The sequence below is a fragment of the Labrus mixtus genome, chromosome 20, assembly GCF_963584025.1.
Source record: "Labrus mixtus chromosome 20, fLabMix1.1, whole genome shotgun sequence".
In the NCBI taxonomy this organism is placed as follows: Eukaryota; Metazoa; Chordata; class Actinopteri; order Labriformes; family Labridae; genus Labrus; species Labrus mixtus.
The window spans coordinates 15087704-15101306 of NC_083631.1; the positions used below are offsets into that span (position 1 = coordinate 15087704).

The 13603-nt window shown below is 42.0% G+C and overlaps 1 protein-coding gene across 3 annotated transcripts in view; it reads left to right on the plus strand.

Annotated features, from left to right (window-relative positions):
* The window catches only part of cacnb1 (calcium channel, voltage-dependent, beta 1 subunit), a 30513-nt gene that overhangs the window by 13383 nt on the left and 3527 nt on the right, over nucleotides 1–13603 (plus strand). For 2 of the 3 annotated variants that reach the window (XM_061065785.1, XM_061065787.1), the window contains 11 exons: nucleotides 2709–2828; nucleotides 3017–3139; nucleotides 3704–3840; nucleotides 4373–4440; nucleotides 6239–6399; nucleotides 9403–9483; nucleotides 9567–9625; nucleotides 9719–9828; nucleotides 12102–12253; nucleotides 13141–13236; nucleotides 13360–13545. In XM_061065785.1, the coding sequence (XP_060921768.1) occupies nucleotides 2709–2828; nucleotides 3017–3139; nucleotides 3704–3840; nucleotides 4373–4440; nucleotides 6239–6399; nucleotides 9403–9483; nucleotides 9567–9625; nucleotides 9719–9828; nucleotides 12102–12253; nucleotides 13141–13236; nucleotides 13360–13545 (1293 nt within the window). Of the gene's footprint in view, nucleotides 1–2708; nucleotides 2829–3016; nucleotides 3140–3703; nucleotides 3841–4372; nucleotides 4441–6238; nucleotides 6400–6849; nucleotides 6879–9402; nucleotides 9484–9566; nucleotides 9626–9718; nucleotides 9829–12101; nucleotides 12254–13140; nucleotides 13237–13359; nucleotides 13546–13603 lie in introns of all 3 variants that reach the window. The other variant, XM_061065786.1, reaches the window with a different exon arrangement.

The following is a 13603-nucleotide window of genomic DNA, read 5'->3' on the forward strand; positions in this document are numbered from 1 at the left end:
CTGGTCAGCCCCGAGATGTTTAAGACGTCATTTCAGCTAATTTTTTTTTTTCCCTCTAAAAATAAACCCCAAAGGGCTCACTGTCGAGGTGTGTGTAAACCGTCACTTATTGGGTTGCTCCTTGTTGGGATACACCTGTGTGTTTTAGAGGATGACTCAGAGCTGGTAGGTGGGGGTGACTATTGTTGTTCTCATTAGATGCTGCATGTCGCTCACAGGATTATTCCTCCTACTAGAGTGGGATGCGGGCACACCACTGCTGGTGTTTGAGTTCAATGAAACAGGAAGCACGGATTGGGCTGTGGATGCCCGAGGGCCCCCGAGGAGTAGGTTAGCCATGGCCTTGGCAACAACGAGTATCTACATTTGGTTTAATGTTGCCATGTGCAGAGCGCCTCGATACGTCAGGTGGCTGAGCCAGAATCAACATTTGTTTTGTCGCTTTTGTCTGTTTATTTCAAATCCTGCATAGATGGAAATTTAAAGCGCAGGGGAGCAGAAGAGCTGAGAAAAGATGATGCCTACCTCCTAAAGATTTTTCCGGCATCAAGTAGTGGCTTTAAAAAAAAAAACTGCCCAGTACTGCTGGCCTCTTTGTTAACATTGTTAAACAATTACGTCTTTTAGAACAGTTGACCTACATCATACGGCTCCAAAAAGAACTGGAGGGAAAAAAAACCAATGGGGGAAATGGTGTATTTATTCAGCCAGTGGAACAGACCTTTCATTAATAATGTACGCGTCATGTGCAATAACTCACTTGAATGAGACACATTTTTTCTTCATGTCCTGATCAGTCCATGACCTCAAGAAAACACCTGTCCTTCGTATGTGTTTAGTTTTCCCTTTCCTGTCTTTCCCTTTTTGATATTGTTCAGTTTCAAATGTTAAAACCACACACACAGGTTTCTATTAGCACAGATTCTCTTTCTACAAGTTCTTAATAAAAGTTTTGTTTGAAGAATGCCACCAAGGACACTCCCTTTGATTTCCTTTCACTGTTTTTCTTTAAAGAACATCATATTGGTATCTTACTTGATTGTGGTAGTTAAACTAGACACCAGGGGAGATAGTGTGGTGTGAAGTGCAACAGAGGTCCCCTTGCCAAAATCCAACCTGATATATTTAGTATTACATAGTACCAATGTTATCCTCGAGGCCAAGAGAGAGCAGTCCACTTTTTTTTTTTACTTCAAGAGAAACAAATAGAAAACAAAACGATTGAAGCTACAATAGGCTTGAAGCAAGAACCTATAGTTCTGGCTGTGGTTGTTTTTCGACTCTGAGCATGTAAAAGTCTCCTCAAATGACAAAGCAATGACCTCCTGCAACTCTCCACACAGTCTTATACCTTTCCAAAAGCTTGAGGCGTCATGACCCGCAATGCAGTTCTATTGTAAACTTGTTGGTTAGAGATTCTGGTGGGTTAACATATAGTAGCTAGCTGCTTATGTAGCCTTGTCCAGCCTGCCTCAAGCAGCGATTACTGTCCGGTTAGCTCACATTCTAACTCCAAAAGAACCATTTTTTCAACTCTAAGTCTGTAGGAGCGAGCAACATCAATGACACGTTTTATCTACCAAACTGAGCGGACTAATCGTGTTGTTTTTATCATCAACACCGAGACTCAGGTATAAGCGCTCGTATGGACACATTTCAAATGTTTCTCAGCCCTCCTACAGCGATATTTATTGTACTCATTGACCGCCTCATTTGTGATGTCTCACCACATATGTGCACAGAATTTTTTTTCTGCCTCATTACAAATGGTGTATGTCATATTTGTGCATTCTCACCTCTATTTTAAAAGCCCACACCTAGTGACTCACTTCTCCTGCCTGGCACATTCAGCTGTCCGTATTCTTGTCAGCACCTCCTACAAAGCGCCAGGCAGCCTCTCAGTGAGAGAGAGAGAGAGAGAGAGAGAGAGAGAGAGAGAGAGAGAGAAAGAGAGAGAAAAAGAGAGAAAAAAAGGAGAGAAACAGCAAGAAGAGAACAAGTGGGATTGTTATATAAGTTGAACACTCAAACATTGCAAACGTTGAGGCTGCCTCCCTCACTGCTAGTCAGTGGCTCACAGGAGGCTCAGGTTTTTTATTGTGGTATGGGTGTCTGGAAGAGGGTCAGCGAGAGGGTCAAGTTACCGAGCATGAGTGGTGAATGTGTTGGAAACTGTGGCCTCTTCATGAGAACTGTATATCCACACTGATTTGACAAACAGTCATCAGGTCTTTTTTTTTTTTTTCCACCTCTCTCCACTATTTTCTGTCTCTACTTGACACACCCACATGCTGAATGTCTTGTACCTGTGCAGCAAAAAAACACGAACCACTTGGCCTCACTGCAAGCTGCAGTGGAAATGTTGGCGCGTTATTGTGTGCATCCTTTACACCTCAAATTACACAGAGTCAGCTTTCATGCAATATGAAGGCCAAGGCCCCTTTTGTGTCTATGTAGGTTATACCTCTCAAGGCAGTCTTGACCACGAATGACACGCAAACACAGAGGCACAGCCCTTCTTTCATTCTTGAGATAGGTCCATAACATCAGGCTAACCTAAAGATGAACAAAACGGTTCGTTTAGACATTTAAAGTTCTACCAACACAACGTTTTCCTGCTCATTTTTTTCCCACCATTGGTTGTTTCATGAACATGCTGGACAATTTAAAGTCTTTTTTTGTCCCTCTGAACTCCTCGTGCATTTCAGGGCTCTGCGGACTCCTACACCAGCCGGCCATCGGACTCGGATGTATCGCTGGAAGAGGACCCCGAGGCCCTGAGGAAGGAGGCCGACAGGCAGGCCCTCGCCACACTCGAGAAAGCAAAGGTCAGAGATTGATTGCTGTATTCCTGTCTAATAGTCATCATTGCTGCATAATCCTCAATCAGAGTCGAGTGTTTCGATGCTGGTTAACCTCTTCATCAGTGTCAAGGGGACCCTAAATCAGTTCTGGGGGTGTTTGGAGAGCTGCTGGCTGTATTCTAATATTTGTCTTTCCTCTCTCACTGCTCCAGACCAAACCTGTGGCGTTTGCAGTGCGGACAAATGTTGGCTACAACCCCGGCCCCAGTGATGACGTTCCCGTGCAGGGCATGGCCATATCTTTTGAAGCCAAAGACTTCTTGCACATTAAAGAGGTATTACCTTCACGCTGAAAAATAGAGGTAACTTTTTGTAGGTTCTACACACAGAGTAGGGTAAAAACATGCATCACTTCATCTCGACCTTCGGGGGTAAATCACTTTTGGTAACGAAACAACCGAGGCCCATGGATGGTGCGAGGGAAAAAGAGAGCAACTGTAGATTTCAGAGTTTGGCCTCGTCAAACAATTGGCAGTGATGGTGGGTGTTAATCCAGTGAGGGGTCATGTTTTTACTGCAACTCACTGCACTGTCTCCTTCTGTTTAAACTTGAGCCAGGCCTTGAGTGGGAGTCGGCACTAACAAGAGCTGCAATGCGAGCAGAATTGGGTGATCCAAATGTGGAAAAAAATTTGGAAGAAGAAAGTATTGCTTTCACTTTCTTAACTATCTGATTTTGGTCGCTTTGACTACATAATCTTGCTTTTTTTTTTTTTTAGATCCCAGTTATCCAGTTATCCTGTATGAGACTTAAATGACAGAAAAAGCCTTAGCAATTCAGTTGTATATGTTTTGTTAAAGCTTTGAAGCAACACAAGCCCCTTCCTTCCTGTGTGCAGAAGTACAATAACGACTGGTGGATCGGGCGCCTGGTGAAGGAGGGCTGCGAGGTGGGCTTCATCCCCAGCCCGGTCAAACTGGAGAACACCCGACTGCTGCAGGAGCAGAGGATGAGACAGAACCGACTCAGCTCGAGGTAACCCTGACGTTCCCTTGTCGCAGAAGATCTGATTTTATAAATAACAGCTTCAAAATGAGTCACACTACTTCACCCACCAGTTAATGTAAAGCTTCCTAAAAACTGAAAGAAGTACAACAGTGAGTCACTGGATTGATCCTCTACAATCTGTTTATATACTGTAGAGCTCTGTAGTTGAGGCTTTAGTTTTATATATCCAGAAAGGTGTTTGTTTATTTAATTAACAGATCTCATGTGATATTATGCATGTGGATAAACCTCCTGCTTTTAATATGTTATAATTTTTTCTCTTTATTTCCCAATTCACTTTGATTATAAGCCTTTTTGTCCTGCTTATGTCACCATTGCAGTTAGTTTACAGCAAAGTAAGACCATTATTGTCCTCTAATGGGAGGAATCCTTACAATGCTAATGGTATAATAATATATCAAATTTAGATTTTTCTGATTTGAAAAAAGTTTATGATAAAGCGTGCTTTTTTCTGTTTTTTTTGTTTTTTTTAATTACTTGTGTCTTCTTTCTGTTCCAGTAAATCTGGAGGAAGCTCCAGTCTTGATGTTGCCACGGGAACACGTAGGCCCACCCCACCCGGCACAGGTGAGGTCAAGGGGGTCTCCCTATCAACCCCTGCATAACAGTGACGTTGTGCCGGTTTGTGTGGGTGTGTAGATTCCTGACAAGAGTGAGAGAGGGAGAGAGAGAGAGAGAGAGAGAGAGAGAGGTGCCTGATATTCATATAAAGATTTTAATTGTCTAGTTAGTCAAGCATGATGATGACTCACGAGCGGTGCGTCTCTGTGGGTCGCTGTGTGAAGTGAGAGAGGTCTTAGGAGGTCTGTCATAAGCACGCAGGACGGGACTGAAATAGAGCCAGGATTGTTCACTCTCATTAAAGTTGATAAGTATGTCTGGTTTGTGTGTGCGTGATTCTGTGTGTGTGTATGTGTGTGATTCTGTGTGTGTGTGTATGTGTGTGTGTGATTCTGTGTGTGTGTGTATGTGTGTGTGTGATTCTGTGTGTGTTTGTGTGTGTGTGTGTGTGTGTGTGTGTGTGTGTGTGTGTTTGTGTGTGTGTGTGTGTGTGTGTGTGTGTGTGATTCTGTGTGTGTGTGTATGTGTGTGTGTGATTCTGTGTGTGTGTGTGTGTGTGTGTGTGATTCTGTGTGTGTGTGTGTGTGTGTGTGTGTTGCCATCGCCAAGACAACACAGACTTGCTGCTCAATATCCAAAAAGAGACAGAGAGCAAACAGGGGAAAAATAAACAGCTGTAATGGACTTTATGTCAATCAAATAGAGAAACCATAGAAACTACTCCTGCCTTAAACATCTTGTACACACTTGGTTTTGGAACTGACATAAAACTTTAACACTTTGGGAAATATTTCTATTTATATGACTTTGAGAAGAAGTTCAGTCCCACTGTATTAAAGCAGCTCAGCACAAAGACTTTTAGCAGGGTGAAACACCTTCATCTTTCCACAAGTGGAAAAACAACACCATCCATCACCTCCAAAGCTGAACAAGTTACACCGTGTCTGACGAATACATAAACTGGTGTGAAAACATCAGTTTGCAGTTTTGTCGGTTTAATGGGCCTAGTTTTTCTTTTTCACTTTTTGGATTTTAGTTCATTTGATAGATTGATTTAAAAAGCGAATTAATGAGCTTCAGAGGTGCTCAGCAGCAGATTTTGTGTTCTGTTGTTTGGCAGGGCGGGGGCTAGCTGTTTCCTGCTGTTTCTAAGCTTTGTGCCAGCGCTGAGCTAGTTGTAGCCTTAGCGTCATATTAAGCAGTTGTTTGTTAGTTAGTTTGTTTACCCGTCATCTCTTGGCTGGTAACTTTATCATCACAAATCCGACTAAAAGATTCCCTTTAAAACACCTGCCTGCCTTGTTGGCCCCTCCCTCACATCAGACATACCTGCATCACCAACATTATTCTAGACGACCCTTTAATCTGACCCCCCAGCTTTCCTCTCAGCCTGGTTTCTTTTCACTCCATATTTATTTCCTCCAGTTTCCTCTTTACACTTCAAACCTTTTTTTTTATTGCTTTCTTGTCACTTTATCCTTCTTCATATTCACATGTTTGTGCTTCATAATGATCAGATATTTTCTTTTAAAAACTCTTGTCAATGCTATTTACAGTTCAATCATATTATGTCATTTTTCTCGATCTCAGTATGTATGCCATCTTTTGCAATCTCCTCCATGCCTCTCTCTAGATGCATCTCATATTCTTACTTCTCTTTACTCCCGTGTTTGCTTTTCCTCTTTTTTTTTTTCCTTTTCTCTCTTCCTCTTCTGATCTCGCCTCTTCTCTTTCTATTCCTTCTCTGCTTCCTTTTCTCCTCCCTCTATTTCTTGACCCCCGGCCACCCTCCCGCCTTCATCAGCTCACGTGGACATGTCCACTGTGCCCTTTGACGTTGACCCCCTCGACCTGGACGCCGAGGAGCCCCCTGAGTTCCAGGGCGATCCTCGCTCCCCCAAGGGCCAGTCAGGCAGCGTAACATCCCCGCAGGCCAACGCCCACCGCCTGCCCTTCTTTAAGAAGGTAACACAAGGAGGCTTAGGACACCTTGTTTCCGGCTTCCCTCCTCCTTCTCAGATTTGTCCCCCGACTGCTCTGAGATCAGAAATAATCTCTCCTTCCCCGTCTCTTACTAACTGCGCACAACTGAACCGTCCCTGCTGCTCCTTTCGCTCCTGAATATAACGCTCACCACGGTTACTTTTTGATATGTTTTGATGTTTGTCTCTGTTCTTGTCGACTGGCTGGGGGAGGTGTTGAACTAACTGATAAACCTTGAAATGGCTGCTGCTGCATTTAAGTCTGAATCTACTGTATGTATTTTTATATTTTCACCAGTTAACTCTGGTTTAATCAATAATCAACTCAACCCCCAATTCCTCTCCCCGTTCTAACCTGTCAATAACTAAAATGTGCTCTTTTGTTCTGTGCTTTCTTTGTTTCTTCTTGCTTTTGTGTGGTTTGAAACTGTAGGTGGCCCAGCTAAACAGAAACAGAAGTCGGTGAGTGTCAGACTAACACAATAACATTTTTGAACGTTTTCTCTATCCTCTTCTCCGCCGTTGTCTTGCATTTTACCCTCTCGCGGTGACGTGTGCTAGTGAGAAATCAGTCCTCAGAATAATTCTTCACACATCTTTCCACACCTCAAAGCACACATTAGAGCTCAAATATTCACGGCGTCGTTTGTAAATCACAGTGGCGCCTCTGTCATTTCCCCAGCGCGCGTATCACGGCTGTCAGTGTGCAGATGCAGGTGCGGGACCATCAGAGACCCTGTTAGTCAGAGTGTAACAGTAACACATCCCGACATGCTTTCATTTCCTTTTATGACGGCTGCATCGAGTGACAGCATCCCACAATCAGCACTTTTTATGCTTCTCATCACAATTTGAATCACATGTTGAGACTGCAGAGCAAAAGCGTTTTATGTCAGGAGTGAAACGACCTCACATTGAGACTTCTCTTGATAGACCTTTTTTTAAATCTTTATTCTTACTTAGGATATTTACCTTACCTTTAATGTAAACAAGACAAATATTAACCACAATACCTCAACATTGTATTTCAAACAACAAGTCTGTATAGAGCGACAATAAATCACACTATTTAATTTGAAAATATTTCAGAAGCATTCAGTAAAAATCACATTTCAAGTTACATTTTTGAGCTTTTTTTTTTTGCCTTTGTTGGAAAGGACAGCTGAAGAGAGTCCGGTAATGTTGGGAGGAGTGAGTGGGGAATGATATGAAGCAAAAGGCCGAGGTCGAAATCGAAAAAAGGCCGCTGCGACGAGGACTACAGCCTCTGGACATGGGGTGCACATCATAACCGCTAGGCTATAATGCGCCCCTAAAAAATCACATTCTGGAAATAAAAAGTAATCTTCATATCTATCTATCTAGAAAACTCTTTTTGTCCAAAATGAATCAGCACTTAGCATTTTAGCTCAAAATATCTGCCTTGCTATTAAACATCTGTGAGCCACAATATCTAAACATAGCTGCTCATAAGTCACAATAAAGTGTAATATTGATCTCTCATCCAGATCTGTAATAGGTACAGCCTCCTCCCTGTTACTCAGCACACTACACTTTACTCTGTGCTCCTGTTATTCAAAACCAATGAGCACTATTGTTATGTTCAGGGCTCCAGCTCTGCCCCTGTAGAGACAAGAGCCATTTGGAAACTTTTAAAATATGTATTTTTAGCCACTGTGAATACAAATGAGGTGAAATGAGCTTCCGTCGCTGTGCTCTTTATGTAATGTAATGTACTGGAGCACTCCAGCTCTATCTCATGCTTCAAGAGCAGTGCAGCATGCGCCGAGGAGAATACAGATCAGAAAAATCATCCAATTTCACTGCTGTTAGAGTATATATATATGGCTGTGTGACTGTTTTCACCTCATTCTCACTGGAGAACCGAACGCTTCTAAAGAGAACAAATGTTTATGGAATTCTTATGGATGATTCATTCATGAATCATAATGTACAAATAAGTCTAAAGTGCATGCACTGCAGTATGTATTTAGTGTATGTGTGGGTGTTATATGGAAGTCTCTGCAGCTGTTGTTGGTGTCTCCATTTTCAGTGTAAATCAGTGAAGGAAAGCCATATGCTAGAGTATGTATAGGTATCTCTGTTCTTTAAATATGTATGTGTTCCTTTGGGTATTAAAACAACAGAAATATTGACTGAGCAAGACTGAAATGAATATTGATGCCTCTTTATGGGCTAAAAAAGCTAAACAGGCCACCAGCATAAAGTCTATGTAGGTATTTTCAAGGCTTGAAGCTGATCTGCAGGGTACGTTTTAGACAAAGAGATGAACAACCGTGCTGCAGAAACAGACCTTATTTTTCCATTGCAAAGGTTGTTGATGCATTCTAAATTGAACTGTTAAAATAATTATAGTATGATTTTTTTGTTAATAACATGTAAAAGACAAAATCAGCAAAGAGATTAAGAGGTCTCGCTTCGTCGGCAAAGGTCGCCAAAATCGACAATCAACCTGAAAGTTACTCACGGGACTTCCAGCCTAATTGATCAACCAGAAAAAAATAAAAGCTTTAACTTCTTAGAATAACAGAAAGTTACTCCCACATATAGAAAAAAAAATATTTTTCACACCTCAGTAATCACTGGCAGAAATAACTGGACATCTCACACCCAGTGCTGATGTGAGTGTGAAGCATGACGTCTGTGTTAACGCAGCAGCACAGTCCTAAGAGCTCTCCTGACACTCGGGTTTAATTATGGACATTTTAATTATGTGAGAGACAGCAGATAAAAAAAAAAACAGGCAAGTGCTTTCTGTGAGAAATTGATCCTCGCCTCCCAACATTCACACCCCGGTAAATGAAACTCACCATCCATCAGTGTTTGAGCTCACAGGCGGACAGAGAGGACTTCAGTGTTGATTCATATGTGACTGAACGTCAGGTTCTGATGTGTGCTCTGAGTTCACTCACAGCATGACAACGTGACTCACCCTAGTGTTGGTGCTGTGTTTCCCCCGGCTCAGATGGAGCATGTCCCTCCTTATGACGTGGTTCCCTCCATGAGACCCATCATCCTCGTGGGGCCGTCACTCAAAGGATATGAGGTACACACAAACTACATGTTAACTTCAAGTTTTTTTCTTCTGGTTCATTTTTGTCGTCTTACCCCTTTATGTGTCATTTTTAGGTGACAGATATGATGCAGAAAGCGCTTTTTGACTTTTTGAAACACAAGTTTGAGGGCAGGTAAGAACGAAACTATCCGTCATCCACTTTCTCAGGCGGTCTCTGCTTACTAGCATGGTAACGGCTGGTGTGCTTGATGTGTGTTTGTCTCAGGATATCCATCACGCGGGTAACGGCAGACATCTCCCTGGCCAAACGTTCAGTCCTCAACAACCCCAGCAAACACACCATCATCGAGCGCTCCAACACCCGCTCAAGCCTGGGTGAGACAACACACAGCCACGTTTAATCTGAAATACGATGTTTGACAGATCTTTAAAGAGGACTTACAACTAGAAACCATCTCTGTTCATCACATCCTGTTAGATAGCATCCATTTAAACACATTTCACTGTTTGTGTATCATGTCCTTATAGCTTTGAGTGTTCCCTGTTACTTATTTAGATAGACAGCGTAGCAGCTGGTAACTGTTGTTTTACCAAATGTCACTCAAACAAGAGGTTATACTGTATTTGTTTGGGTCTATTTTTAGCAGTGTAATAATAAACATTAGTTGCTCTAGTGAGCATTCACTGAAGCAGAATGCTGTGTGCGGCTCATATTAAACTACTGGCTGTATTCATTGTTTTAAAATATGTCACTCAGTGCAAAGTATTCTTTATTTGATTGATTGATTGATTCATGGATTTTGTCTTTACATTTGATCCGTTCAAATTATAGAATATTATATATTATATTATTATTCATGCACATCTATTTCGCTGCAAAATTTAAACATTTACAATTCGAATCACACGTGAAAACAGGTTTACAAAAAAAAGTAATTGAATATATATAATTGAATAATTTTGACTAAGCCTACAACCTTGTGATAGCCTTTCATTTGGATCCAAAAATGACAATAAAATGTATGGGGGCTAGCTGTAATTTTGAATAGATGATTTAAAATATGCAATAGTTGACATACTGTAGTTTCACATTAGAGGGTAGAAAGAGAAAGAAGACTATACAGGTACTGTCGTACACCATCCATAGAGACCTGAAAGTGTCATGTTTTCCCTTTTATACTTTTTTTTTCTGATTGCCTGACTCTGATCTGGCCTCCTCTGTCTTTCTTCATCCTGTCTTTTTCTGCCCTTCACCAACCCGTCCTCCCCACATGCCCAACCTTCTCTCCCACCTTCCTCCACCACCCTCTTTTGATTCAGACGTACTGGGTACGTATGCTCTCCTTGTGACAAAACAATGAAGTTTCTGTCCTCCTTCCCTCCTCCATTTTTTTCGTCTCACTTTATTCATCGTCTGCTCATACACCGTTTGTCTGCCTGTCTGCTTGCACTGTCAGTTTCTCTGTTCCTCATGCGTCCACATGACAGCCTGTAGTCTCTAAGAAAAAGGGAAGAATTACAAAACCAAAGCAGAACTAGATCCGTAGGAGGGCAGCAGGGTGGCTGGTACCTGCTTTTAAATATGACAGGAATGAGCTGGTCCATTTATGACCTACGTATTTATGCTATCCATTTATGTATGTCTGCACTTTCACTCGGGGATAGCCTCTAAAGAAGCTGCACTTTTTCTCCTCTAGTGGTGGCAAGTTTCTCTCTGCGGTCAAATCCAAATTTGCAGAAGTTTGTTGAGGTTAATGGAAGTCTAGCCTTCTTCTCCTTTTATAGGAGTTTAAAGTTCATGTTTTTATCACTGTGTGGAGGCCCCTGTGTTTCTGCCTCCAGCTTTAATTCTCTATCCTTCAGCCCTCTGGAGGCTGCTGAATTGTGTGCAGGCCTCTGTCGCTCTGCAGATTGCCTTGCTCCCGTTATCTCTCCCAGCCGCTGGGTTGGCAGCACATACACCTCGGAGGCGCTGAGGTTTGACCAGACAGGCAGGGAACATTCTAGTTTCCGGTTTTAATCTCTGTCTTTACACGTCAACAGGCTGATAAAAATATATTTATACAACCTTACTCAAAATACAAAACACAAAGCTTTTAAAGGGTGTTGTTGAGGAACAATGAAAACAAAACACTCAAGCAGTCCACAGAGTTGAGTAGTTCACCTGATAGAATAATTACTACTGGGCCTTGAAGTGCTAACAAGAACTAATGTTCCACTTAATTTCTCTGATGGGGGTGTTTGTATTTTTGTTTTTCTCTTCTATTTTCATGGTGAGAAATTGTGCCCTTATCATCTGCAATTAGAAAGTGCCACATGCATCTCATTCTTAAGTGCCTCCCTCCTCAGCAGCTAGGAATGAAAAATAATCATCAGAAGCACAGGAGGGGACTCTGAATGTTGGGAGGTTGCAAAGGAATGAGGATGCTGCGCTGCTCCATTTAGCGATGCATAAATGGAACTGACGTGCATGATGAAGTACTAACACATCAGTTATGTACTTATGCACACAGCAGAGGTAGTATGGCTGTTATACAGTACTGTATCACCTCAGAGAGAGATCTAGTTTGGTCATTTTCCTGCTGTCCTTGATGTATTTACTTATTTTTCCCTTATTGACATCTTTTTTTTGTGTCCTTGGCTTTCAGCTGAGGTGCAGAGCGAGATCGAGCGTATCTTCGAGCTGGCCCGCACCCTCCAGCTGGTGGCGCTGGATGCAGACACTATAAACCACCCTACTCAGCTGGCAAAGACTTCCCTGGCCCCCATTATTGTCTATATCAAAATAGCCTCACCAAAGGTATGGCAACAGCTGATCTGAAAGCTTTAGATTGAAGATTTTATTCAATCAAACCCATGTTTGCTTCTATTTATGGTTGGCATTTATATTTCCAATGTTGATCCTTTTATGACTTCTTTCTTTGTCATATTATTCATAGTAAGAAGTGAGGTCTGACATTCAAAACCTAGATTCAAGATGCCCGTCCATGTTACTTACTAATTAAATAACAACAAACCAACCTGGTCTGATTCCTTAAATAAAAACATAAAACAAAAAAACATTAAAGCTTAAAAAAACACTCTGTCCAAATGATTTAAATCTGAGCATGAAAATATTGCTTTATGCACCGCTAAATTTGTACATTTGAAATTAAATTTTTTTTCCAATGTTTAAATTTAAGGATGCAATAATAATTTGCAATTAAAGATGAACACACCAGTGGTCAAATCTACATTATTAAAGTTTATTCATTTTTTGTGTAATTTTTTTTGCAAAAATATAATTGGTGTCTTTCTGAGTAGATGTTGGATAAGAGCACCAGTCCAAAGACCAAAAAAAAAAAAGATTCTGTGGCAAACTTCCTCTGTCCCTCATCTTATCGCCTCCCCTCCTTTCCTGTTCTGACTGAGTGCAGCTCTTTGTAGGACTGATCTCCACACTGATACGCAGCCATGAGATGATTCAGTTCATATTTCTTTGAAGCATATAAGACCAAACAAAGTATTTTATTCAATTTGGAAAGTCTTTTGGCACGCCTTTAGTTCTACTCTTGTGATTACACGCTGCCATTATGCTTCTACAAACAGCGTCCCTTTTAGTTGCAGCCATCATTATTTCCAAGTGCACCTGCACATTAACATGAATGATTGTTTATTAGTTGACTAAGTGCTGGTATGTCTGTGCAGGTCCTCCAGAGGCTCATCAAATCCAGGGGGAAGTCCCAGGCTAAACACCTAAATGTGCAGATGGTTGCAGCAGACAAGTTGGCCCAGTGCCCACCTGTGAGTTCTGCTTTTTGTCAATGTAGCAATAAAACTAAGAACAGTTACTTTATTTTCTCTTAAATCAGGACAAACAGTTTTGGTTCCGTAAAAAACCACCAAAAACTGTTTTTGTATGTGCAGGAGTTGTTTGACATCATACTGGACGAGAACCAGCTGGAAGACGCCTGCGAGCACCTGGCTGACTATCTGGAGGCGTACTGGAAGGCAACACACCCCCCCAGCAGCAACCCTCCCAACCCTCTGCTCAACCGTACCATGGCCACAGCCGCCCTGGCTGCCTCCCCCGAGCCTGTCTCCAACCTGCAGGTACAGGTGCTCACCTCCCTGCGCAGAAACATGGATCTGTGGCCTGACATGGACGGTG